At 47.4% G+C, this 26,732-nt stretch overlaps 1 protein-coding gene and 7 non-coding genes across 13 annotated transcripts in view; all 8 read right to left on the bottom strand.

The window, feature by feature from the left end:
* Positions 1-4,560: 4,560 nt before the first annotated feature.
* Positions 4,561-26,732, bottom strand: part of LOC119172803 (solute carrier family 13 member 2) — a 114,564-nt gene continuing 92,392 nt past the window's right edge. For 4 of the 6 annotated variants that reach the window (XM_075893342.1, XM_075893340.1, XM_075893343.1 and 1 more), the window contains 3 exons: positions 20,896-21,057; positions 19,392-19,529; positions 4,561-4,918 (listed from right to left, as the gene is read on the bottom strand). In XM_075893342.1, the coding sequence (XP_075749457.1) occupies positions 4,763-4,918; positions 19,392-19,529; positions 20,896-21,057 (456 nt within the window). In that variant the 3' untranslated portion in view covers positions 4,561-4,762. Of the gene's footprint in view, positions 4,919-14,212; positions 14,850-19,391; positions 19,530-20,895; positions 21,058-26,732 lie in introns of those variants that run through there. The other 2 variants (XM_075893345.1, XM_075893344.1) reach the window with 2 other exon arrangements.
* On the bottom strand, positions 24,516-24,588 carry TRNAA-AGC (transfer RNA alanine (anticodon AGC)). Its single transcript has one exon. It is a non-coding gene; the product is annotated as a tRNA-Ala (tRNA).
* Positions 25,069-25,141, bottom strand: TRNAA-AGC (transfer RNA alanine (anticodon AGC)). Its single transcript has one exon. It is a non-coding gene; the product is annotated as a tRNA-Ala (tRNA).
* Positions 25,315-25,387, bottom strand: TRNAA-AGC (transfer RNA alanine (anticodon AGC)). The gene has a single exon. It is a non-coding gene; the product is annotated as a tRNA-Ala (tRNA).
* Positions 25,569-25,641, bottom strand: TRNAA-AGC (transfer RNA alanine (anticodon AGC)). The gene has a single exon. It is a non-coding gene; the product is annotated as a tRNA-Ala (tRNA).
* On the bottom strand, positions 26,063-26,135 carry TRNAA-AGC (transfer RNA alanine (anticodon AGC)). Its single transcript has one exon. It is a non-coding gene; the product is annotated as a tRNA-Ala (tRNA).
* Positions 26,312-26,384, bottom strand: TRNAA-AGC (transfer RNA alanine (anticodon AGC)). Its single transcript has one exon. It is a non-coding gene; the product is annotated as a tRNA-Ala (tRNA).
* Positions 26,555-26,627, bottom strand: TRNAA-AGC (transfer RNA alanine (anticodon AGC)). The gene has a single exon. It is a non-coding gene; the product is annotated as a tRNA-Ala (tRNA).

The raw sequence follows: 26,732 nt of genomic DNA on the forward strand, positions 1-26,732 counted from the left end.
TGGTTGTAGGCGGACAAGACGGCTGCGTGCGTCGAGTCATGGATCCCGTCGATGATGTACTGCCTGGCTGCGGAGGAGGTCCACTGTATATCGCAAGCTTGTAAAAGGTCCAGCTTGTCGTAGATGTAAGTCGCGACGTCCTCGGTTGCACCTTGCCGGCGTGACCGCATGGTCATGAAACGGTCGTCGTAAGCGCTCGGAAGCGGCGCAAACGCGGATATCAGGGCCGCGCTCCATGTTTGCCATGTAGCGTATGTACTGCCTTGGAAACGATGCCACGCTTGGGCAGATCCTCGCAAACGTCCTTCAGCGACCGACTTCTTAATCGTGTCGCTCCACGAGTATTTAAGGGCAACCGAGTTTATCACGCTTACCCAGTTGGTAGGGTCATCCTTGAATCCATGAAAATATGGAATTTCGTTCTCGTTGAACGATCCAAAAGAGGCGCAGCCAAACCCGGATGTCTTGAGCTCTTGGGCGAACAGAGAGAAGCCTCGAGAAATGGCCTCGCTGCAGTCATGATGCGGTGCCGCCGTGGAGGCTTGGACGCCGTCCGTGATCGGTGGGGAGTTCGAGAGCACTCGTCCACTTCGAAGTGTAGTGGACGCAGGGATATCGGGGTCAGTAGTTCGCGACTGCGCCATTGTAACGAGGAGAAATAAGACAAAGAGACAACGCCTTTGCTGCAGGCCGGCTGTTCTTTATCTGCCTCCCCTTCCTCGTCCTCCTTCTCTTCCAGGTATGCGCCGAGCACGATCGCCGCTTTGTCATCATTACAATATATATATATATATATATATATATATATATATAGACGCGTGTTTACCGGTGGACCAAAACGACGATAAGGGGATTTGGCGGACACCAGGTAGTGGAGCTCTGGCTGATCGAAGATAAAGAAGGTGGTCTTGCTGTTCGGCTGCTGAGAGTCGCTGAGTTAAGATAGGTACCGCGCATGAGGTACCTATCTTCATGAGGTACCTATACTGCACATGAGGTATCTCAACTTCCTATCTTCACATGAGTGAAGATAGGAAGTTGAGATACCTCATGCGCGGCGTTAAGGAGCAACTTTTCGCTGGGCTACTGCCCCACCCTCCAACTACCGTAGTTGACTTTATCAAGGCGGCTACTGCTATTGAGCGGGCCCTCCATCAACGATGCAGGCAGTATCATCGAATGTCTAGCAGCGCCGCAATCAATGCTGCCGCCATACCTGAGAATCAAAGCTTCCTGCGAGACCACATTATGGAGATAGTTCGCGAAGAACTGCAAAAGTTTCGTACTCCGATTGCTCAAACCCCCGTTGCGTCTGTCGCTGAACTGGTACGCGACGGAATCCGCCACCCATTTTCTACTGCTGGTCGATGACAAGCACCGCCCCATGAGCTACGCCGACGCTTTGCAACGTTCACCACCTGGTACATAGCCGCCATACCACCCAGTGCCGACGGCCCCTTGGTCACCGCTGCAAGAGCAGACCCTGGGCTGACCGCCAAGCCAACCGACGTACCACCAGCCGTCCACAGCAGCACCATGGACATTGTCGCAAGAAGGAAGGCTCAGACGTCCACGCTCCGAAGAACAGACGCATGGTGCGCAATCGATCGGCGTCCACTATGCTTTAACTCTGGCGCTAGTGTCCATGGGATCATTCATAGTGTTTCCTAATATACACTAGGGAGAACTCCGATGCCAGTGTCTATGGGAGCTGCAACGCACGGCGCTTCGGCGAGAATGGGAATGATGAGTAGTACACGTATTTGCCTAATCTTCGTACTTCTGGCCTGCTTCTGGCTCCGTGTGTGTTCCTGTGGCTTGGAACTCTTTTCTCACGAAACGACAATCGGCAAATATTCTACGGTTGTGCTTTATCACCTTACTCTATTAGGCTTATCATTTGAAATTGGGTCACGAAGTTCAAAAGGGTTCGTTTTTTTTCATTAAAAACGAAACTGAAACCAGCAATAAACGAAGCCGCAAGTACAAAAACTAGGCAAATCCATGTACTACCCCTCACTCCTCTGGTCACTAAACGATCGCAGCGCTATAGTCCCCTCTAGTTAATTTTAGGAGACCCTATGGGAGCTGAAACGCATAGCGCTTCAGCGAGAAGGATATAAGTATGGGTAGTACATGGATTTGCCTAGTCTCCATAGTTAACGTCCCTTCTGGCTTCGCGTGGCTTGAAACTGCTTGGTCACAAAACAACAGCAAAAGTTTGGCAGTTACGGTTCATCACCTCCAACTTTTAGGATCACCATTTTAAATCAGCTCACGAAGTTCAAAACGGTTCATTCTTTTATTTGAAAACCAAAACACATCACTAAACGAAGCCACAAGTGCATCCGCCACCCGCAAGCACGAAGACAAGGCATATCCATGTCATAACCACAATCCCCATGGTCGCTGGACGATCGCAGTGCCAGAGTTCCCTCTAGTTTTTTTAGAAACCTCTGTCCTGAAACGGTCGTGGCATGCTTTTAGCCACCATCCTTCGAACCACCCACAAATTAAGTTTACCGACCTTGCTAAGCCATCAAAAAAGTTCTCTCTCTCTCTCTCTCTCTCTCTCTCTCTCTCTCTCTCACTTCGCTACGCCGACAAAGGCAGCGTCTCGCTAGCTTACGCTCGATTCCCCATTTCTATCCTCTAGGCATCATTACCAGTGATCTTAACACCTTAATTACGCATGCGCATCCTCCCCTCCTCTCCTACAGTCCCCCCCTGTCTCACCTCACAACGCCGACGCAGGCAGACTCTGTTAGCGGGTTTCTTGACTGAAAAAATCATAGCATATGCACGGAGTGAATGATGATGAGCGGGGCGAAGCTTTGGAGGGTTTTATTGGTAAACCGTGAATCGTTCATCCGTCCGTCTGTTCATCTGTCTGTCTGTCCGTCCTTCCGTATATCCTTCCATTTATCCGCAACTGCTGAGTGAGTCATCGAGGTACGTGCTCACGTACGAGCTAAGACGGACAGACCCATGGCTTTAGGATATTCGTCCCTTAAAACCAACTGCTCGCGCCCACCCCGTATATATATATATATATATATATATATATATATATATATATATATATATATATATATATATATATATATATATATATATATATATATATAAAGGGAAAGAAGTGTATACCCAAGGGCTCGTTTTTCCGTGTTTTAACACAATATTAATGAGATCTAACAGACAGTAATGCCAAGGAATGTACAGGGGAAGTTATTAGAACCAATGGAATGTATATAAGAAGAAAAGTGGATGAAAAAATAACCAGCCGTGAGCACTTTTCTTCTTATTTACATTCCATTGGTTCTAATAACTTCCCCTGTACACTCCTTGGCAATACTGTCTGTTAGATCTCATATATATATATATATATATATATATATATATATATATATATATATATATATATATATATATATATATATATATGCACTCAGTCTTGACCTCCAAGGTAGTGCAGGTGGGGAATTCCCCCTGTGCGTTGTTTCACAATAAAAATTCTCAGCGTGTGCGTTAACTTAAAGTAGGCTGCAGTCTCTGTATACAATCAAAATCTTCTGTCTCTTATTGCCCATTAGCAGCGATTGACATGTTCTAGTAGGAAACACCGGTCCATCATTGCGTGCTTTGCGCCTCTCCAGGTTTCTCTACTGCACAACGCCGGTGAGCGCCAGCGTCCACGCCACTGGTGTACGTGTTAGATCCCGCTGCTTTGAATCTATATACACATGGTTACGCCATCCGCCTTTAGTGAGAGAGGGTGTGATTCTTTCAATATTTGGTTCTTTTATTATGGCAACACATAGAGTGCTGTCTTTCTTTTTCTCCTTTTTATCTTTCCTTGATTACTATATCTCTTTCTATTTCACTCAATCTTTTCCTTTTTCACTGTTCTTACCTCACCCAGTTTTTTTGTCTTTTTTTTTTCACTCTTCCTTGGCATCACTTCCTTTTTCTTTCTCTTTGCATCTATCTCTCTAACTCCATCTACTCAATCTCTCACCTTATTTTTCTTCATTCTTTTTCTCCATATTTATTATCTCTGTTTTTTTTTCTTTCTTTCTCTGTACTAGTTCGCCCATCAGATGTATTGTATTTACCAACAGAGAAATCGATGGTGTTCGAGCAGCGAAGCTGATGATGAAGAGGGTTATGAGTTTCCGTACCGGTTCCTGACGATCATATTTGTTGGATTCAACAGACAATCACGCACCACTTGAACAGCTTCGCTATTAAAATCAACTAGCCAATTGTGGGAATCGAATATAACTTGTCCGATGTTCTACCGATTGTCGAGCATCAAAGGGGCTAGATGAAAGTTGTTAGTCCCTGCCTGAAGCAAGTTGATTTTTCATCAGCTACCTCATTGTTACGAGCCTGCAGTTCGAGCATATAGGTGATGTTTCCCGTACCTTCCAGAGTTGCAGGTTTAACAATGTGCGTACGTAACCTCTTAGGAAGTATGCGTGTGTATTTGCGGTTATATGTAAATTTAGATACTTATGTTTTGCCTCCAAATATATATAGACATTGCGAGCACGTATGGCCATCATCATTCCTTTCAAATATTTATTATTGCGTATGAAAAAAAGATCAACACAACATGCTCAGTTTGCATGAAAATTGAGCGGGAGCTGTCGCAGATAACCTGACGAAAAACCGCGTACATAACGTCGAATGCACCCATAGTTCTTTTGTCCCGAAAGGGTGCAGTGCTTGTGGCGTTGCCTGGTACACTTACGCCACATTAATGAGGGATGGGGCCGAAAGAGGGCGCACTGCTGAAGCAGGCTGACGCCCATGATGGAAAAGTCTGCAAGTTGAAGACGTAGTTGGCCAGCGTGTTGATGAAGGCCAGGTTGACGATCTGGCAGAAGAACTTCACGATGATGCCTGGTATCAGCTGCGAGTGATTATGGGAGAATTACCGTGAGGGAAGCGCAGTGACAGTAGAGTAAAGCGTAAATGTGCTCTCTAAAGAGAGGGCGAGTAGAAAGGGTGTCAATTATGGCGAAATATTTAGGTGCCTCATCAAACGCGATAATTAACCAGCTCCGTCGGCATCAGCGCCTAGAGGCGTTAGTGTCAGTACAAGCAAAGAAAAAAAAGATAATCACAGAATGACGTCACCATATTTATTTATTTATTTATTTATTTTGAATACCTCAAAGGCCCCACCTGGGGTATGACGTCATGATGTCATCGTCGCTTAGTCGAAGGAGAGGAGGTAGATGACGGAGGCTGGGCACTGAACTGTGCACTGCCTCCGATCCAGTAGGCAGCTCAAATCCACGCTAGGCGCAGAAAGATTTTGAAAAGTAGCGGGAGAGGGTGTGTGGCACACCAACCGAGTAGAGAACGAAGTCCTGTCTGACGAATCCATGAGGAACCATCTGAGTATTAAAAGCTTTTGCTCCAGGTAAAACGCCAGGCATCCACAAAAAAGCCGTCCGCCTCGCTGTTTGTCTTTAGGGAGTTTTAGTGCTCTCTACCCAGCAAGCAACGCTCGCTTAATGTGGTGGTCCCACTCCGGCCGCAACCACTGGGGTACCTCTCGTCGTGTCGTTGAAACGACGGTCACAGTTGGCGGATAGTAGGTGAAAGACCCCGTCTGCGCTGGTCCTCCTTGGTTTTCATCGGCCGATTTCCGCCGCCTTGCGAGTGGTTCTTAATAATGAGAAAGGAAGAGAAAAGGGAGCCCCGTTAGTGTCTGCTTCAGTGAGCGACACCACCACAGGGCTCACAAGGGATGGGGGTGAGGAGGTATAAAAAGGGTAGAAGAAAAGGTATAGAAAAGAGGAAGAAGAAGCAACAACAAACTGAGGGGATTGGAGAGACAGGAAAGATGGAAGCACGGTCACTGAAGTCCGAGGACGGGGTACACTTGCGAGAGATGTTGTCGGCGTCTGTAGATGGCGTAGAGCAGGTCCAGTAAGTCAGAGCTTCGCTGTCGTCGAAGGCCGTCGGCGGCAGGAGGTGACGTAGGGCGAGCCCAGTCGGCCAGAGCTACGGTGACGCCGAAGGTCGCAAGCGCGCGGAGCGCGCGGGCGCACAACCGGTCGGCACGAAATCCAGCGCCTTGCACGACATACAAGATAGAAGACACGCGCGAGGTGACGCTGACCGTACTTGCGCGAGCGATTTTCTCGCCTTTTGCAAGCGTGGATGAGTGGCGTGGCCTGGTGGCGTCTTTCGAACTATTGCGAGAAGGAGGGAGTGGAACCGCCACCTTAAAGGGACTGCCTTTCGTCATCCACTGCTTCTCTGTTTTGTGTCACAATAAAAAGTGTACCATCTGAAGTGTCTAATCTTGCAGCGCTTTTTCTGAAAAGTGCGTAAAAGCTTTTAAAACAGAATTTTTTTATCTGCGTTCGGTCTCCTACCATTGCTGGGATGAATGCCCACATCACTCGTCGTTGGAAGTGATGACATTTGCACGGGCGGTGAAAGTCGAAAACTGAAACCACATGCGGTTTTTGCAGGCTTCATAAAGTTTTTTTTTACTGCCTTAGTGGTCGTTTAAGGCACGCACACAGTTTTTTTTCTTCTTCTTGTTTTTGTTTTTGTTGGCGCCTCTCCAGGTTTCTCTTCTGCGCAAGGCCGCATTGAGCACCAGCGTCAATGCCGCCGCCAGTGTAAGCGTTTGCGCCTGCATCTTCGCATTCATACATGGTTCTCTTTAGTGTGACACGATGTAAATTTTTGTGTTTTTCTTAACATCCTTCGGAATCAGAAAAGGCATCAGAGAGAGGGAAAAAACTTTATTCCATTTATATACAGGGAGTATGTGGGAGGTGGCCCGGTTTGAGACACCCCTCACTAACACTAGGTGGGCTCCTCAGTGCAGAAGCCCATTGGCGTCCAACGCCGTAATGCGCTTGCGGTTAATACACTCTACAGTCATCATGAAAACGCCTGTCAGTCAATAAATTTTCGCATTGCTAGAATTTTCTTGAGTTTAGCAATCTTTCATGTCAGATTTCGCATTGTCTTAGGGAGCAATTTCATCTGAGGCATACGAAATATTTCGGCAATGCCTCCCCAGAAAGCTTTTTTTTCATTTGTATGTGCTGGGACCACCAGTTGCAACGCGATTTCTACATATTCATAATCGGCCAGTGCGGGTGTTTATATTTCTGTTTAGGAGGAATATAAAGGGGAGCTGGTTGTTCATTCATCTTCAAAGATGCGCTTTTGTTAACATAAACACGGGACAGAAGGAATGAAATACAGGGCACTTGTTAGTTTGCACTCATCTATACCTGTCATTACGTTCCGTACGTCGTTTTTATTTGAACAGCGCATTGTGTATCGAGCTGTAAACGCTATTAGTTCACTGTCTTCCTGTGTGTGTTCTTTTCGTGTGCCATTTGAGCGTGAGCATTCGCTGCGCGTTTCGACCTGTTTGCCGTTCCCAGCATTACATTCAAAGGCGTCGATATCACATTCATTGTTCGCTATTGCGGCGAAATTCTGACTTTTTCTCCTTTTAATGTAGGCTAACTTTTAGTGTGATCGCTAGGGCACGCATGGGCACGTGGCGACAACGTGCGGCAGCACCGGTATATATGGAAATCACAATGGTCAAATCAGCTAACGGCCGCATAGTATGGGTGCATCTGGTGCAGCAGTTAGGCTTTATGTCATGAATTGTGAAGGGAAACAAGGAGAAGATTTTTAGCTGCAATAGATATAATGGTAAATTTCAGGCAGCGTGCTGCGCTATAATGTTTGGCTCGCTTGTTCTCACAAGCTAAGGCTACCAATCGTCAGCGTTTTATGAGTATGCTCAAAAAGTGTTGCATGGCCCCTTTAATAAATAACACGTAAGTACTAGCCCATGCCTCGCACTTTTTGTTGGACTCTGCCATAACGCACCAATGCACGTTGGTTGAGATTGACACGTCAGCGTACCCGATTTAACCCACGTGTCATCTAGGACTAGAATTCGCGGTGGACTTTAAACTTGCCTTTAGGTGTTGCGCGTTTTGTATGCTGCCGTCAATCACGCTACTCTATCACGTGTGCTGGTTTTGTATACACTTCACTGAAAGTCATGCAGATCGCATGCTTATCTGACTCCTCGCAGACTGTTTTGTATAATATCTATTTCATGGTTCGAAAGGTCAGTCGTGGCTTGATATCAAACCTTTTTGAGTCTCTTCTTCACGCCAGCTCTTAAGAACGAAACTGTGTAAGTAAAAGGCAATAACCCTGGGCATTCGTCATCCGCACTCTCTAACCGAGCTTCGAGGATGAAGCCTCACGATAAGGAAATCGTGGGTGAGGGGTAAGCCTAGTGTAGCGCACCGAGCCTAGTGGAACAAGGGTAGCAACGTGGAGAATGGGTTGTTGGGTAAATGGGATGAAAGCAAAGGTGAAGCTATGGCAGCAGCGAAGCAGGAGATGTGGAGAGGAATGAACGAATGGATCAATGAATGAGTGGTTTTTGAGAAGGGGAAAAAGGCACCTAATTTCTGTCTGCCTCTAGGGCGACACGGTGGAGTGCCTTGTAGGGGAAGGGGGAAGTAGGGATAAAAAAAGATAGTGGAAATATATAGATAAAGAAATAGGACAGCCAAGTGGCAGAAAATTAAAGAGATGGGAAAGTTGGTGCTAGTCGGAAAAGTACAAGGACCAGTCGCCGAGAGCTACGCTGGCACCGGAAATCACGGGTGGCACAACCATTCAGCTTGAAATCCTCCGAACAACTCCTGGAGAGGTGGAGAGATAAGAATCGCGATTGACGGTGCTGGTCAAAGGAGTCGGGTAAATGTTGCATGTGCTCGTGCACAGGTGGTGCTGCTGAGGAAGCGGAACTTCCGAATGAATTCAAGATACAGTGCACCGAGCTGTGGGGAAAGCGGAGGAAAGGCACGAAGATCATTCATCACCCTTCACGACGTTACGTCACTTGAAGCTGCACATATTTTTGTTTACTCTGTTATTTACTTTGCTCTTGTTATTATTGATTGATTGCTTGCACGTGACGTCATGTATACGCAGTATGGCTTCAACATGGCGACATGGATGACGTTAAAGCCTCGTAATCACGCGTTGACTGATCTGCTTTCTTATCATAACACTAGAACGTTACTGGGCGCCTGTGCATGAGTAACGAAGAAAACCGGCAGCAGGTGAGGAACTGATGACATGGACGCTTAATCAAAAAGTTCGCATCCCACCATATTGCCACCCACACGTAGTGGGTCGACTGCAAGAGCGGCTCTACCATCTGAAGGAAAAAAAGAAGATCTGCGTGTCTCTTCTCGGCTCGAGAGCCAGCCACGACTGACGCATCGTCCTAGAGCTAGCTACCGGGTCGTTCAATACATCCCCCAGTACTTGTGACTCATCGTGACAAACTGGTGGAAGGTGCTGGGTAGTCTCACGGATGCTGCAGACCCCCCCCCCCCCAGGAAGCCGTAATACGAGTCCAGTGCCAGTCAATACTCCCGTGCATCGGACCAGCCGCCGAATCAGGGGATTGCCTCCGGAAGTCAACGATACTCCTCCCACCACGTCAACAAACATGACCAGCACTTCGGTACAAACCTTGCCAACCGGCACGGGAAGCACGTCGTCGAACCGATATACGTTGGAAAGCCCACGGGCACCGACGACGTTCCATGGTACGGAGAGCGAAGACGTTGAGAACTGGTTGGCGGACTTCGAGCGCGTAGCCAACTTGAATCAGTGAGACGACGCGGCGAAACTGGGTCGTGTCTACTTCTATCTCGAAGACGGGGCTCGCACGTGGTATCAAAATCGAGAGGAGCAGCTGACGACGTGGCCCGAATTCTGTCGTAGACTTCTGCAGACATATGCCAGCGCCGACCGCCAAGAAAGAGCTGAACGAGCTATTCTTGCCCGCGTCCAGTCGCCAAACGAAACTGTGACCGCGTACGTCGAAGACATGACGCGTCTCTTCCGACGGGCAGATTCAAGAATGACGGAGGACAAGAAGTTGCGTCACCTGATGCGTGGTGTCAAGGACCAGCTTTTCGCCGGCCTCGTGCGATGCCCTCCAAAGACAGTCGCGGAGTTCTTGTCTGAAGCCGTGACAATGGAAAAAATGCTACAGCAGCGATCAAACCAATACGACAGGCAAGTCGGTGGCATGTCCACTGCTGACATTTTTGCCGCCGCTGGGACCAGCAATGACTCCTTACGTGAACTCATCCGTAATATCGTACGTGAAGAGTTGCAAAAGGCTGGTGTAACACCTCACCCTACGGTTAGCTCTATTGTAACTGTCATCAAAGATGAGCTGCACCAGGCCCTCCGGGACACCTTGCCTCCTGATACAGCTGCGTCAGCTCCTGCTGAATACCACCGTAAGACAACCTACGCGGAAGCCTTGAAACGCCCTGCTGCATCGCCGTCATTGTTCGTTCATCCTGTCCCTGCAGTTTCACTCGAGTCAGCGCAGCACATACCATACTACGAAGGCACGCACACGCCACCGCCTCTGCCCTTTGTCCGTGGTGCTTCTGTTTTTTTTTTTTTATTTGAAACAAAACCCGCAGCGCCACTTAGGCATTATTGCGGGGGGCACAGAGCCTCATAAAATGAATCCGCAGTCTTGCGGCCAACTACATCGGCTGGTAACGTGTTCCATTCAACAATGGATTGCGGAAAAAAAGAATGCTTAAAAAGATCCGTTCTGGGGTTGTATGGCCGTACTTTAAATTTGTGATCATGACGGGAGGATTGATAATACGCTTTTTTTAAATAATCTGAAGCATTAATGCCCGTTTTATTGTTATATATCGAATAAAATAGTTTTAATCTTAGATTACGTCTTCGATCTTGTAAGTATTGCCAATTAAGTTCTCTTTTCATACAACGGGAGCTTTCAGTTCGGCCATATTTTCCCAGAACAAATCTTGCTGCCATCGACTGAATGCGCTCTAATTCATGAATATGTATTTTGTTAAACGGATCCCACACAGGACAGGCGTATTCTAGTATTGGTCTCACATAGGCATAATATGCGGCCTGTTTAACCTCCTTGGTTACATGTTTAAGATTTCTTTGTAAAAAGCCTAGGGCTTTTCCCGCTCTACTTACAACATTGCCAATGTGCTCAGACCATCCCCCATCCTCAGAAAGCGTGACACCCAAATACTTATATTTGTGTTCATACCTAATAACTTCATTGTTTAAGATGTACTGATTTGTAAATCTATTAACCTTTTTGGTGAAACTGACGTGAACACATTTATTCGTGTTTAATACCATGTCATTATTTTTACACCATGCCTCCACGTGATTAAGGTCATCCTGAAGCTGGGTGGAATCCGTTTGGTCGGTCAATTCAGTATACAACACACAGTCGTCAGCAAACATTCTAATACGACACCTAATTGTATCCGAAATATCATTAATAAACACAAGGAAGAGAAGCGGACCGAGTACGGAACCCTGAGGTACCCCTGATGTCACCGAAGCTAAACACGAACAAGATCCACCAAGCACAACCTTTTGTTTTCTTGAAGTTAAATAGTCCGCAATCCAACGGCAAATGGTTTGATGAATGTTCAAGTTCTGCAGTTTTTGAATCAGAATAGAGTGTGATACCGTATCGAAAGCCTTTCTGAAGTCTAAAAATAAACAATCAATCTGTCCTCGATTATCTAAAACTGATGCTATATCATGATAGAATTCAATTAATTGGGTTGTGCATGAAAAACCCTGTCTAAATCCGTGTTGTTTAGGATTAAAAAATTTAATTGAAGTCAGGTGATTCATTAAAGCGGAAAAAAGAACATGTTCAAGTACTTTACAACAAATCGGCGTCAAAGAAATTGGTCTGTAATTTGATACGTCTGATTTAGAACCACTTTTGAAAACTGGCACAACATTAGCTATTTTCCAATCATCAGGAAGCTTGCCTTCATCGAGTGATTTTTTATAGATAACATAAAGGTAACGAGCCACTGCCTCAGAGCAAAGTTTTAAAACTCTTGGTGATATGCCATCTGGGCCAGTTGCTTTACCTTCGTCAATGCGCTGTAATAACTTCATTATGCCATTGAATGAAAGCTCTATCTCACCCATAGGCAAATATTGTTCTTTTTTATTCGTGACAATCACTTGTGTAGGTGGGCGGAAGAGCGATTTAAAGAAGTCGTTAAAAAGTGTGGCTTTATCTCGATCCTCAATTACAATCTCGCCACCGTAACGTAGGTTTGGTGGGCTAACCTTCTCAGTACCACATCGTCTCATATATTTCCAAAACCTTTTCTTATTAGAAAAGTCAGCGGCCAGACTCTTAAAATACTTTTTCTTGGCTTCTTTCAGTTCCATTTTATAAAGTGATGTCAAATCTTTCATTTTATTAAAATTTTCAGGGGATTTTTTTTGGCAGTATCGGGAAAAAGCCCTCTTGCGCTTTTTGATAAGCTGAATAAGATGCCCCTTAATCCAAGGTTTCTTTATTCTACTCAGTTTATCGCTTGAGACGCTCGGGACGTGACGCCGAATGAGCCCAGTAATGCGTTCCTTAAACACTTGCCATAGCTGCTCAACAGTTGCTTCGTCTGCACTGCATTCAAAAGACAGAAATTGTTGCTCAAGACCAGCTGATATTTGCTGATAGTTTGCTTTACTATAAAAGAAGATTCTCCTAGATTCGCATTTCTTTGTATTTACCCGAGATCTTGTTAGCTTTGCAAAGACGGCGTTGTGATCACTAATACCGGGAATAACGTGTGTTTCATTAATGACATCAGGGGTATTACAAAACAACAAATCCAGAATGTTGTCACCTCGCGTAGGACTGGAAACATACTGCATGAGGCCGAGCACGTCAGTCAACGTTTTCAATTCACAGTATGTCGCTGCCTGAGACTTTAAGACACAATTACCGTTATTCCACTCAGCATCCGGTAAATTAAAGTCACCAGCAAGAACGACACATTCTTTAGAAAATGTGCAGGCAATTTTTCTCAGCTGACGCATAACATTCGGTTCAAAGACAGGAGGCCGATAGAAAGCACCAACAATGAAACTAGAACGATTACTTTGCACTACTCGGCACCAAACAGATTCAGTTTCATTGTTATCAATAAAAATTTCTTCGGACATCAAAGAATCCTTCACAAGAATGAAAACACCACCACCATGCGTTGACCGGTCTTTTCGATATGTTTGAAAATTGCAAGGAAACATTTCAGAGTTCGAAACTGCTTCGTCAAGCCAAGATTCTGACCCAATGACTAAGTCAGCGTTCACTGACCCAATAAGGCCACCCAGCTCATCAGCTTTATTCTTAACACTTCGGCAATTCATCATCAGAAGGGCAATATCTCGGGCACCTTGGGGCTTTTGTCTCACTTCTTTGTTATCGCGTCACGAACGTCTTACTTTTGTGACATCTTGCGCAACGCTATCCCAAGTGTAAGTCCTACCGTCAATGATAAGCTTATCAAAAGAAAGTTTCACTGTGTGACCATCTGCTTTTTTTTGATTTTGCATATTCCCATAAGTGCTTTCTTTTTTCGCGCACCTGCTTGGAATAGTCGTCACTGATTGATAAGCCAGAATCTTTCAATTTGTGTGCATTTTTGTAGAGATCAGCTTTTTCTCGAAAGTTGTAAAGCCGTAGAATGACTGGTCTGTTCTTCCCCCGCTTCTTTGCTCCAATGCGGTGAATTCTTTCAACACTCATTAAGGTGACACCCATTTTAGCAGTAAAAATATCGTCAAGAACAGTTTTACGAAGTGATTCAGTTGTTTCACCAGTACTTTCTTTCAACCCATATACAACCAAATTATTACGTCTGCTTCTGTTCTCAAGATCATCGAGTTTCACTTGCATCTCAACAATGCCTGCCGATATTCGATCCACTGTTTTCTCACAACGTTCAAATTGTACACTTTTACCGGCAAGGCATTTTAATTCACTTTCAATTGAGTCTAACCTCTGATCCGTAAGAGCAATGTAGTCGTCGAGCTTCTTTCTAATTGTTCCCATCACCTCAAGTATTTCTTTTTGACCTTTAAGTAGCTCCTGCATTGCAGAATCATTAGGGCCCGGGTTCATTTCAATGTCCCCACTCAGAAGCAATACCAACATACACGCAGCATCAAAGCACTCGGCCACTCCATCACAAAAGGCTCTTGGGCAAGGCAACACCACCAGGCACCGGAAACTCGTGGTGCATTTGGAATAGGAATGTTTTTTACTAACCTGCAGAACGTACAAGAGCAGATTATTCCGTGGCCGCATGCTGGCGGTGAAACCCTGCCCAATGCCGCTGTAAACGTGGGGGGCGTATCTCGAGGCCTCGCCTGTCGCTGTCGATTTGGCTGTGTAGTTCAAAGCACCGGAAACCGAAACTTGAGCTGGCCACCGAATCCAGGAAAATTCATCTGTGCAGCGGAATTCAGGACTGCGCTGATTGGCGTCGGGTGACAAAATCACTGGCAGCAGGCTTTCCGGTGACCATCCATCCGATGATAACCCCAGGCACAAGGCGAGAATCTGCAGAACGTACAAGAGCAGATTATTCCGTGGCCGCATGCTGGCGGTGAAACCCTGCCCAATGCCGCTGTAAACGTGGGGGGCGTATCTCGAGGCCTCGCCTGTCGCTGTCGATTTGGCTGTGTAGTTCAAAGCACCGGAAACCGAAACTTGAGCTGGCCACCGAATCCAGGAAAATTCATCTGTGCAGCGGAATTCAGGACTGCGCTGATTGGCGTCGGGTGACAAAATCACTGGCAGCAGGCTTTCCGGTGACCATCCATCCGATGATAACCCCAGGCACAAGGCGAGAATCTGCAGAACGTACAAGAGCAGATTATTCCGTGGCCGCATGCTGGCGGTGAAACCTTGCCCATCGTTCAGTGCAACCGGTCCAGTACATCGATGATCGGCACTCGTATCCTCGGAAGTCTGATGTCTGGCGCACACCCGATCACCGGCCTCTATGCTTTCACTGCGGAGAAGCTGATCACTTGTACCGCCAGTGTCCTTATCGCCGTCTTGGGCTTCGCGGCTTCTCTGCGTACTCGCCGCCCCCCCCCCCCCGTTACGGCCAGAGACCACGCGACATCCAAAACTACCTCTCCCAGCAGCATGTATCACCGTCTGCCGGGCGCCAGTCGCGCTCGCCATCACCGAGGCAATTTTCATCAATGCCCCAGTGATATTCTACCGCACGATCTCCCAGCCCCCGCCGGGAAAACTAGCCGAAGCGACCTCTGGGGGCGGGGTCACTGAACGTCGAAGCGCTGAAGACCTCCTATTGACGCAGAACCGTACAGAAACTGGTCCGACATCACCTGCTGCTGCAAAGGATAGCCGGCTTTCACTCGACATAGCAGTAACAATTGATGCTTGTGTAGTTAATGCGTTAGTGGACACCGGCGCAGACTATTCCATACTGAGCGGGAAACTGACAACGCAGCTGAAGAAAGTAATCACGCCGTGGCATAACTCGCAGATTCGGACAGCTGGTGGCCATGTCGTAACTCCACTGGGCGCCTGCACAACTAGAGTACAGATTCAAGGGTACACATTTGTAGCAAGCTGCCTTGTTCTACGTGAATGCTCCCGTGACGTCATTCTGGGAATTGATTTTCTACAGGAAAATGGAGCTATCATTGATCTGCAGGAGCGCCGCGTCACGTTCTCAGCTCAGCGAGCAATCAACGTGCAGGATGACGGAATGCGTGTCGACGTACTCTGTATTTCTGAACAGAGCGTGACGCTTCCTCCCCGAGCCAGTGTTCTAGTCGACGTAACGTGCTGTGGTTTGAGCGATGGCGATGTGGTGGCCGAGACAAATTTAGAACACCTACTGCAGCAAGGCATATGTGTAGCGAGAAGTGTAATACACGTTCGCGACGGCCGATCTGAATTGCTCGTTACCAACTTTAGCAACGAGCATCGACACCTTTTCCGTGGCACTTCGATAGCGTTTGCCCACGAAGTAGCAAACGTAACCAACTGTCTCACGTCAGAAATAGTGGATAACGCAGACACATCAATGAGCGACAGTGACATCAATCCTGATCTGTCCACCGATAACCAGACTGCGCTGCGAGCGCTCTTGTTCGAGTACAGGTCTTGCTTCGCGAGTTGCTCAAAGATCCGCCAGACGTCCATCACTCAACACAGGATCATCACGTACGAGGACGCACGCCCAATACACCAGCACCCCTACCGCGTGTCGGCTAAAGAACGTGAAGCGATACGTACGCAAGTTCGCGAGATGCTTGACGATGGCGTTATCGAACCATCCAACAGCCCGTGGTCATCTCCAGTCGTGCTTGTCAAAAAGAAGGACGGGTCGCTACGCTTCTGCGTCGATTACCGAAAGCTTAACAACGTGACCAAAAAGGATGCGTACCCGCTACCGCGTATCGACGATTCGCTGGATAGACTTCGTCGTTCCCATTATTTCACTTCTCTCGATCTCAAAAGCGGGTACTGGCAAATCGAGGTAGATCAGCGAGACCGCGAAAAGACAGCCTTCGTGACTCCAGACGGTCTATACCAATTTTGAGTACTTCCTTTCGGCTTGTGTTCAGCGCCGGCAACTTTCCAGCGAATGATGGACACTGTCCTCCCAGGGCTCAAGTGGCAGACTTGTCTTGTCTACCTTTATGATGTGGTGGTCTTCTCTGCCACGTTCGAGCAGCACCTACAGCGCCTGCGCAGCGTGCTGGAGGCTATCCGATCGGCGGACCTCACTCTAAAGCCACAGAAGTGCCACTTCGGCTATGAAGAACTGAAATTTCTTGGACATGTAGTTAGCGCTGAAGGAGTCCGGCCCGATCCAGACAAGCTTGCCGCTGTTGCCGAATTACCAGCTCCTGTCGATAAGAAAGCCGTCCAGCGTTTCCTTGGTTTGTGCGCCTACTATCGCCGGTTCATTCATGGCTTTTCACAGATAGCAGAACCTCTGACTCGTCTCACAAGGGACGACACGCCGTTTGTTTGGGAAAATGAGCAACAAGCAGCTTTTGATGAACTGCGACTGCGCATGCAATCAGCACCCGTTCTCGCTCATTTCGACGATGATGCTGACACGGAGGTTCATACTGACGCTAGTAACGTTGGGCTTGGTGCAGTGCTCGTTCAGCGTCAAGACGACATCGAAAGGGTGATAGCCTACGCCAGCCGCTCTCTATCCCGTGCCGAGGTGAATTATTCCACTACGGAGAAAGAGTGTCTCGCAGTCGTGTGGGCAATCACCAAGTTTCGCCCGTACCTTTATGGTCGTCCCTTCAAGGTAGTGACGGACCACCATGCCCTCTGCTGGTTGGCAAGTCTGCGCGACCCTTCAGGACGGCTAGCATGGTGGAGCTTGCGGCTGCAGGAATTTGACGTCACCATCGTTCATAAGTCCGGCCGTAAGCATGAAGACGCTGACACACTGTCACGCGCACCCCTTCATGTCGTCAGTCAGGAAGCAAAGGAAGACGAAGGCTTCCTGGGCGCCATTAGCTCATCAGACTTGAGTAAACTGCAGCGGGATGACGCAGAGATTCGTCCGATCATCGATCATTTAGAGGGTCAGGGCACAATCATACCACGTCATTTATCCCGCTCGTTGCCGTCGTTCTGCCTTCGAGATGGTGTGCTGTACAAGAAGAACGCTCGTTCGAACAACCGTACCTACCTCCTGGTGGTTCCTCGAGACATGCGAGACGACGTCCTCTTCGCTTGCCATGACAAACCCACATCCGGTCATCTGGGCTACTCACGGACACTTGCCAGAGTGAGCGAGAGGTACTATTGGCCAGGACTTTCGGCAAGCGTCAAGAAGTACGTCACGAGCTGTCGAGAATGTCAGCGCCGAAAGCAACCATCTGTTAAGCCAGCTGGTTTGCTTCAGCCCATTGAAGCACTCTGCACGCCATTCGACCAAGTCGGCATGGACATTCTCGGGCCATTCCCCCTATCTGCGGACAGCAACAAATGGGTGATCGTCGCGACCGACTATTTGACACGCTACGCTGAGACGCACGCGATCCCACGAGCCACGGCTTCTGAGGTAGCACAATTTTTCATGCGCCACATCGTGTTACGACACGGTGCTCCTTCCAGTATAATAACGGACAGAGGGACGGCATTCACGGCGCAGCTTGTGGACGAGGTTTTCAAACTGAGCAACACCAGACACCGAAAGACAACTGCGTACCACCCGCAAACCAACGGACTTACCGAGCGACTGAATAAGACCATCGCAGACATGATCTCAATGTACATCGACGTACAGCACAAAACATGGGACCGGATATTACCTTACGTGACCTTCGCGTATAATACCGCCGTGCAAGAGACCACGCGATTCACGCCATTTCGGCTTCTCTACGGCCGCGAAGTGCAGACCATGCTGGACTCTATGCTACCGTGTCAAGACGAAGACGAGTTGGCAACTGACGCCGATGAATTCGCAGAATTCGCAGAGCGTGCTGAGGAAGCCCGGCAGCTCGCGCGACTACACATCGGCCAGCAACAGCAGGCAGACGCACGGCGCTATAACATCCGCCACAGTGAAGTATTTTACAACCCCGGAGACCAAGTTTGGGTGTGGACGCGCGTCCGCCGCCGTGGCCTTAGTGAAAAGTTACTGAGCCGGTACTTTGGCCCTTATAAAGTGTTACGTCGCGTCAGTGACGTGAACTACGAAGTGGTTCCGGACTCAACATCGCAGGCACGGAGTAGGACACGACCGAAATCGGATGTCGTTCATGTGTTGCGCATGAAACCATTTATTGCGCGGTGTTCATAACTTGTTTTTTGCCGTACACTGTTCTTTGTGTTATTTATCTATTTTTGTGAACTTGCTTCTTCGTTCACTGATTTTACCTATATTGGCACGCTCGTTTCTATTTTTACTTTATCCGAATTTCCCATTTCTTTTTTTCCACGTGCCTATGTCGTGACATCGTGGTGGTGCTATGTACTTTTCTTTCCCCCTTTTGGGACTTTTTTTCTTTTCGAAAGGGGGGATAATGCCACCCACACGTAGTGGGTCGACTGCAAGAGCGGCTCTACCATCTGAAGGAAAAAAAGAAGATCTGCGTGTCTCTTCTCGGCTCGAGAGCCAGCCACAACTGACGCATCGTCCTAGAGCTAGCTACCCGGTCGTTCAATACATCCCCCAGTACTTGTGACTCATCGTGACAATATGTTCCTTAAACGTGGCTATATTAGTGACGTCAGTGCAAGCCATCTATTCTTCTTGATTCTTTATCTTGAGATCTCGCTTATGCATTCAGTTAAATCGCCCCTCTAGTTCTGTTGACGCTAGGATTTTCATAGAATAATAATCCCTGTGGGCATACTGTAAGTAATCCTTCCAATACACTACAATAGAGTTTCTCTGTCAGGAGTCACCGATCAAGGCACGTACCAAGTCCTTAGTAGTGACGTGTCCCTCATCGCAGATAATGGCGATGACCGAGGAGGATGCCGGAAAGATGCATGCCTGCGTCACTGACAGGCACACCGGGAACACCAGGTACAAAGGGTTCAGCCTGAGCTTGCAGGCCTTTGAATGGGCAAATAAAAAAGTAGATGCATTTTACACCAACGCATCTTACAGTGATCATTTTCACTCTTAGGTTACCGATACTCATCTACGTAGGTTATTTTATCAAAAACAACAATCTTTTTTTATTTATCATTAACGTGCGTGGCTTTCCTCCTCAATTCAAATGAGTACGCACGTGCCACTCCTCTAGTCCGGCCGTGGAGGTGGCTACCTACTACTACAATGCACTACTACTACATATATCATGGACGCACGACCCACAGCTTAAGGAGCTTCGGCCCTGAAAACCACATGGCCTGCGTGGAACGCGCTGCACAGTCACGGCAAAAGCTAGAAGAGCGACCTTTTGGAGCCACTTCTGAACCCTGCCCTGCCGTGGTGGCCTAGCGGTTGAGGTACTCGGCTGCTTACCCGCAGGTCGCGGGTTCGAATCCCAGCTGTGGTGGCTGCATTTTTTGTGGAGGCGAAAATGTTGTAGGCCCATGTGCTCAGATTTGGTTGAACGTTATAGAACCCCAGGTGGTCGAAATATCCGGAGCGCTAAACTACGGCGTCTCTCATAATCATATGGTGGTTTTGGAACGTTAAATCCTACATATCAGTGAATCAATTTTTTCTGAGCACTGTTTGGGTAACTGCTACAAACACGCTCGCTGTGTACCAACTACGCCATAAGTTATTCTAATTTTGGGGTAGTAGGCCGGCATTCACTATAGGCTATCCTTCGCCATTCTTCGGAGAAGTGTAGTATTTGCTACACACTTGCAATGAGCTCTGTTAAAATTATTTATGCAGTGGCTCATGACGATGAAGAGTTATGCCTGAAGTGGGTGTGTGGCACAGTTATTAGGTGATGAACAAGAAGCGTTTATATTGCGTTGGAATAGGGTGCCTCGGAGGAGCTATAGCATTGAGGCACTCTCGGTTGGAGCATAGTACGACCCACTCGTTACGCAGTTCGCATTGTGTGACGCCTGCTTGTTCTTTTGCTGTTCTAAAGCACTTTATTACTCACACTAATGTGATTCCTTTCCCGACATCAAGCCTGCCTAAGGCAATATTGCAACGAAGTTTCGAGCTTCGGTGTGGCTCTGCGGTATAAAATACTCGGCTGGCACGCAGGGTACGCGGGTTCGAATCTCCCTGTGCCCTTGGTGCTTTTATTTACAAAGATTTTTTTTTCGTGCGATAGTGGTTACGAACACCGGCGGTGGCGGACAACTACGGCACCGCACGCGACTGTTGCTGCGATCTCATAACAGCTTTCGCTGTAAAACCGCACGCCGTTACAGCGCCGGTAGCTTAAGCACGTAGCCGCACTTCGTGTATTTTGTTGGAGTATAGATCACATACACATGCGTACCAAGGAGATCACGACGGGCAGCAGCATCGTGGCGGCTGCGTCGTTGGGCGTGAACTCCGTGAGCGTCGCAGCGCCGAGCGAGATGAGAACCTGCATTTGCAGCGGCGTCTGGATGTTCAGACTCTCGATCACAACCACGAACTCCGCGGAGAGCTGCGTGATCTGCACATAGGTTTAATGCGTGAATACAGTTGTCAATTATTCATCAATTATTTCATTCATTCCTTCATTCACTTTGGGAACATGATAGATATAACCATTGGCGTGTGCAGGGGCTTCTGTTATGTAAGGGTGGGAGCCACTTTCTCAGCAACTCTACCCCCTCCTGTCTCTGTGTAGATCCCTGAAGATCACAAGCTCCATCTTGGGAGCCAAAATGCAAACAAAGCGAAGGCGTCCTCCTCCCAACGGCCTGCCATTGTTCCATAGTTTTCAGAAAGGGGAGGGGGGAGCGGGAAGTAAGAATTTTTTTGAATGCCTCATGAAAGGTTCTCTCTCCTCACTATCAAAAAATATGCTTAGCCATAAGACTTCGCATTAAGAATGACCTCAAAGGTCCGACTGAGTAAAGGCACTGGCCAGAATCAGTGCCCCTCCCCCCTCCTTCCCTTGATTAGCCCGTGCACACACCGATGCTTAAATATGCCCGCGATTTGGACAAAAAAAATGAAGGTTCATCGGCGAATTACAAACTCTTATAAAATACTACGCTATAACAAAAATATGTCCCTTGTATGCCTTAGAGTCTTGATGAAATCTTTGCCTGAGGCACCACTTCCAATTTTAATATTTATAGGAGAAACTACTCACAATATGGTGGCAGATGGCACCCTTCTAAATGGTTAAGTGTGTCGAATAATTCAACATGAAAAAGATTTTGAATGACAGGAACGTTATATAAATATATAGAGTAGAAAGTATTCACAATGTCACAGCTATAAACGTACATGAATACGACTTAGTGTCAGGTTACATGCTACAAAGAGCACATGTAATTTCCCTATTTTTATACGTTCTATGCAAAAAACTAGAGGTGCCTTTTTTTTGCGCTCAATCACGCATCTTTTACCCAGTTCACTTATATATTCAATTGCTGTTTGCGTCGCTAATAACAAAGGCGTGACATTTTTGCTAGCATGCGTGGATTGGTGAGATCGGTGAACATCGAGATTCGCAACCAAATACTGTGCTGAACACGTTCGGAGTAGACGTTTCCCACCGTATCCTACCCGGATGGCGTCAATTTGTTTCGCAACAAATACAAATTTACCGGAACGTGCTACACGTTGACGCTTCCAGGTATAACTGGAAGCGCCGCGTCATCCCAATGGTAAGCAGCGACACGAGAAGCATGGCGTGCAGCGCATCACTGTACACTACATCGATCACCAAGGCCGAGTGTTTCGCCATCGCATTGGCGATTAAAAGTCGAGAGCGCAACGGCGGCCAGACGTACATCACTATACTCTCGGATTCTCAAGAGGCGTGCCGGCTAATCACGAAAGGCCACCTCCCATTAAACGTTAGCAAATTTTTAGGCGGCGAATTGAGCAACACTTATAGGTTGGTCTGGTGCCCGGGACATGCAGGCCTAGAGGGTAACGAGAGGGCGGACGCTCTAGCTCGAGCGCTAACAAACCGAGCGGAGCAGCAGCCTTTCTCGCTGTTACCACCACCCAGCCCTATACGCATGACGGCTTTCGCGAGGAAGAGGAAAACGACCCGGCTCGGATGGCTCCACGAGAGCTTCTTGCTCACCAGCGATGCACACGGCAGAAATATGGCACCCCCCACAAATCTCTTAAAGGGGAAGGCGCCACAGACCTCCGTAAAATTCAAACGGGAGTTTACCAAATTTATTACGGCTGCACAAAATTCATCCAACTTTGTATGGGCGCGATTGTCCGTGGTGTTGCGACTCGCCACTGACCCTTCACAATACCTTGTGAAGGTGTCCTAAACGGCCAAATGAACTCGATCGCTAACAGCATATGTATAGAATGGAAAACTCTTTGGAGCAGTGGGAGGCACTCCTCGCTAGCTCGGACCCAGCGGTGCAACTAGCCCTCCAGGACCACGTCCGGCAGGAGGCGCAAGCCAGTGGAGCCTTGGACATAGGGCCCCACCCATCTATAGCTCCTCAACCCACCCCCCCTTTTCTTTCAACCCAATAAAGTTATTTCTCTATCTATCTATCTATCTATCTATCTATCTATCTATCTATCTATCTATCTATCTATCTCTCTCTCTCTCTCTCTCTCTCTCTCTGTCTCTAAACACGCACTTTAAAGTAACCATACAATAAAAACAAGTGTTTCTTCAGCAAAAACGGGCTATGCTCATATCTTAAGTTTCTTCCTTCAATTCGACCCTGTTACCTGTTGCTCATCGCTACAAGCCTTTTCAAAATGAAAAAGACAAAGCCGACAATCAGTACCCTTCATAACCTCGCAGAAAGCAAGCGCGCATACAATGCACGATCACATAAACGCAAGCGTACACCTGTTAACAGCTGTCATCCCACCCCTGCGATCAATAAACAAACGAGTTTCAAAGATCAACCATTCCCTATTTTAAAAACACATGTACAAGCGCGGGTGCAACAAGCAAGAAATTACAGCACAGAGCTCACGCACGTCCGAGTGTGCGAACGTACAAGTATACAAACCTTGGTTTAAAATTAGACTTAGCATCCATAGAAGCAAGTTCTACTTGCCTTCGCAGAGTGACAGCGCTCGTTGAAAATGGAAAAAAAAAACTGAAAAAACCAGCGTATTTTTCAAAAATATACGCAGCGCTGTAAATCAACGGAAGCGGCCACTTCGGCCATATTAATCAGGTTTAACTGCACTAACAGTTACTTACGACCTTATGAGAGTTGCCTTCGATAGGAAAAGTTTCGTGCACGCTAACATCGACTAAAACGGAGGAGAAACGCAACAATCGAGCATAACCTAACACGTATAAAATATGGACACACAGAATAATTGTCCTCCTGTAGCACCTGCATCACATACAGGATTGGTTCACAGGCGTGCTGCTATTTAGCGGCACGAGTGGGGATTTATTATAAGAAAAATAAAAGAGTTTGGAGGGGCTGGGTATCGATCCCAGTACCTCTGGCGTGCTAGGCGAGCGCTCTACTACCTGAGCTACACCCCCGACGGAGGTGCGCATCCTAGACACACCTTGCGAGTGGAGATTGCACACAAGTGCTGACAAAAAGCGAGAAGAAAACAGGTTTTCCTGCAGGTTCAGTTTTTCCTCGCATGCGTCGTTCGTTCATTCTCGTGCTGCCAATTATTAAAAAATAAAGAAAGAAAAGAGAAAAATAAATGAGTGGAGGTGCTGCGTATCGATCCCAGTACCTCTCGCATGCTAAGCGAGCGCTCTACCATCTGAGCTACACCCCCCTTTTTTTTTCTTTATTTCAATCTGAGCTACACCCCCGACGCAGGTACGCACCTTAAACACACCTTCCGAGTAGCAATTACAAGCGAGTGCTGCCGAAAAGCGAGAAGACAGGTTTTCCTGCTGCTTCCGCTTTTCCTCGCATGCGTCGTTCGTTCATTCTCGTGCTGCCAATTATTAAAAAAAATAAAAAGAGAAAAATAAATTAGTGGAAGTGCTGGGTATCGATCCCAGTACCTCTCGCATGCTAAGTGAGCGCTCTACCATCTGAGCTACACCCCCGACGGAAGTATACGCACCTTAAACACACTTCCCGAGTAGCAACTACAAGCGAGTGCTGCCGAAAAGCGAGAAGAAGACAGGTTTTCCTGCTGCATCTGCTTTTCCTCACATGCGTCGTTCGTTCATTCTCGTGCTGCCAATTATTAAAAAAATAAAGAAAGAAAAAAGAAAAATAAATAAGTGGAGGTGCTGGGTATCGATCCCAGTACCTCTCACATGCTAAGCGAGCGCTCTACCATCTGAGCTACACCAACACCACCTAAATGCCTGAACTTATCTAGGTGGTGTTGGCTACACCCCCAATGGAGGTACGCACCTTAAACACATCTTCCGAGTAGCAATTACAAGCGAGTGCTGCCGAAAAGCGAGAAGAAGACAGGTTTTCCTGCTGCTTCCGCTTTTCCTCGCATGCATCGTTCGTTCATTCTCGTGCTGCCAATTATTAAAAAAATAAAGAAAGAAAAGAGAAAAATAAATGAGTGGAGGTGCTGGGTATCGATCCCAGTACCTCTCGCATGCTAAGCGAGCGCTCTACCATCTGAGCTACACCCCCGATGGAGGTACGCACCTTAAACACACCTTCCGAGTAGCAATTACAAGCGAGTGCTGCCGAAAAGCGAGAAGAAGACAGGTTTTCCTGCTGCTTCCGCTTTTCCTCGCATGCGTCGTTCGTTCATTCTCGTGCTGCCAATTATTAAAAAAAATAAAAAGAGAAAAATAAATTAGTGGAAGTGCTGGGTATCGATCCCAGTACCTCTCGCATGCTAAGCGAGCGCTCTACCATCTGAGCTACACCCCCGACGGAAGTATACGCACCTTAAACACACTTCCCGAGTAGCAATTACAAGCGAGTGCTGCCGAAAAGCGAGAAGAAGACAGGTTTTCCTGCTGCATCCGCTTTTCCTCACATGCGTCGTTCGTTCATTCTCGTGCTGCCAATTATTAAAAAAATAAAGAAAGAAAAGAGAAAAATCAATGAGTGGAGGTGCTGGGTATCGATCCCAGTACCTCTCGCATGCTAAGCGAGCGCTCTACCATCTGAGCTACACCCCCGATGGAGGTACGCACCTTAAACACACCTTCCGAGTAGCAATTACAAGCGAGTGCTGCCGAAAAGCGAGAAAACAGGTTTTCCTGCTGCTTCCGCTTTTCCTCGCATGCGTCGTTCGTTCATTCTCGTGCTGCCAATTATTAAAAAAATAAAAAGAGAAAAATAAATTAGTGGAAGTGCTGGGTATCGATCCCAATACCTCTCGCATGCTAAGCGAGCGCTCTATCATCTGTGCTACACCCCCGATGGAGGTACGCACCTTAAACACACCTTCCGAGTAGCAATTACAAGCGAGTGCTGCCGAAAAGCGAGAAGAAGACAGGTTTTCCTGCTGCTTCCGCTTTTCCTCGCATGCATCGTTCGTTCATTCTCGTGCTGCCAATTATTAAAAAAATAAAGAAAGAAAAGAGAAAAATAAATGAGTGGAGGTGCTGGGTATCGATCCCAGTACCTCTCGCATGCTAAGCGAGCGCTCTACCATCTGAGCTACACCCCCGATGGAGGTACGCACCTTAAACACACCTTCCGAGTAGCAATTACAAGCGAGTGCTGCCGAAAAGCGAGAAGACAGGTTTTCCTGCTGCTTCCGCTTTTCCTCGCATGCGTCGTTCGTTCATTCTCGTGCTGCCAATTATTAAAAAAATAAAGAAAGAAAATAGAAAAATAAATGAGTGGAGGAGCTGGGTATCGATCCCAGTACCTCTCGCATGCTAAGCGAGCGCTCTACCATCTGAGCTACACCCCCGATGGAAGTACGCACCTTAAACACACCTTCCGAGTAGCAATTACAAGCGAGTGCTGCCGAAAAGCGAGAAGACAGGTTTTCCTGCTGCTTCCGCTTTTCCTCGCATGCGTCGTTCGTTCATTCTCGTGCTGCCAATTATTAAAAAAAATAAAAAGAGAAAAATAAATGAGTGGAGGTGCTGGGTATCGATCCCAGTACCTCTCGCATGCTAAGCGAGCGCTCTACCATCTGAGCTACACCCCCGATGGAGGTACGCACCTTAAACACACCTTCCGAGTAGCAATTACAAGCGAGTGCTGCCGAAAAGCGAGAAGAAGACAGGTTTTCCTGCTGCTTCCGCTTTTCCTC

This window comes from Rhipicephalus microplus, chromosome 4 (assembly GCF_043290135.1).
Source record: "Rhipicephalus microplus isolate Deutch F79 chromosome 4, USDA_Rmic, whole genome shotgun sequence".
Lineage (NCBI taxonomy): Eukaryota > Metazoa > Arthropoda > Arachnida > Ixodida > Ixodidae > Rhipicephalus > Rhipicephalus microplus.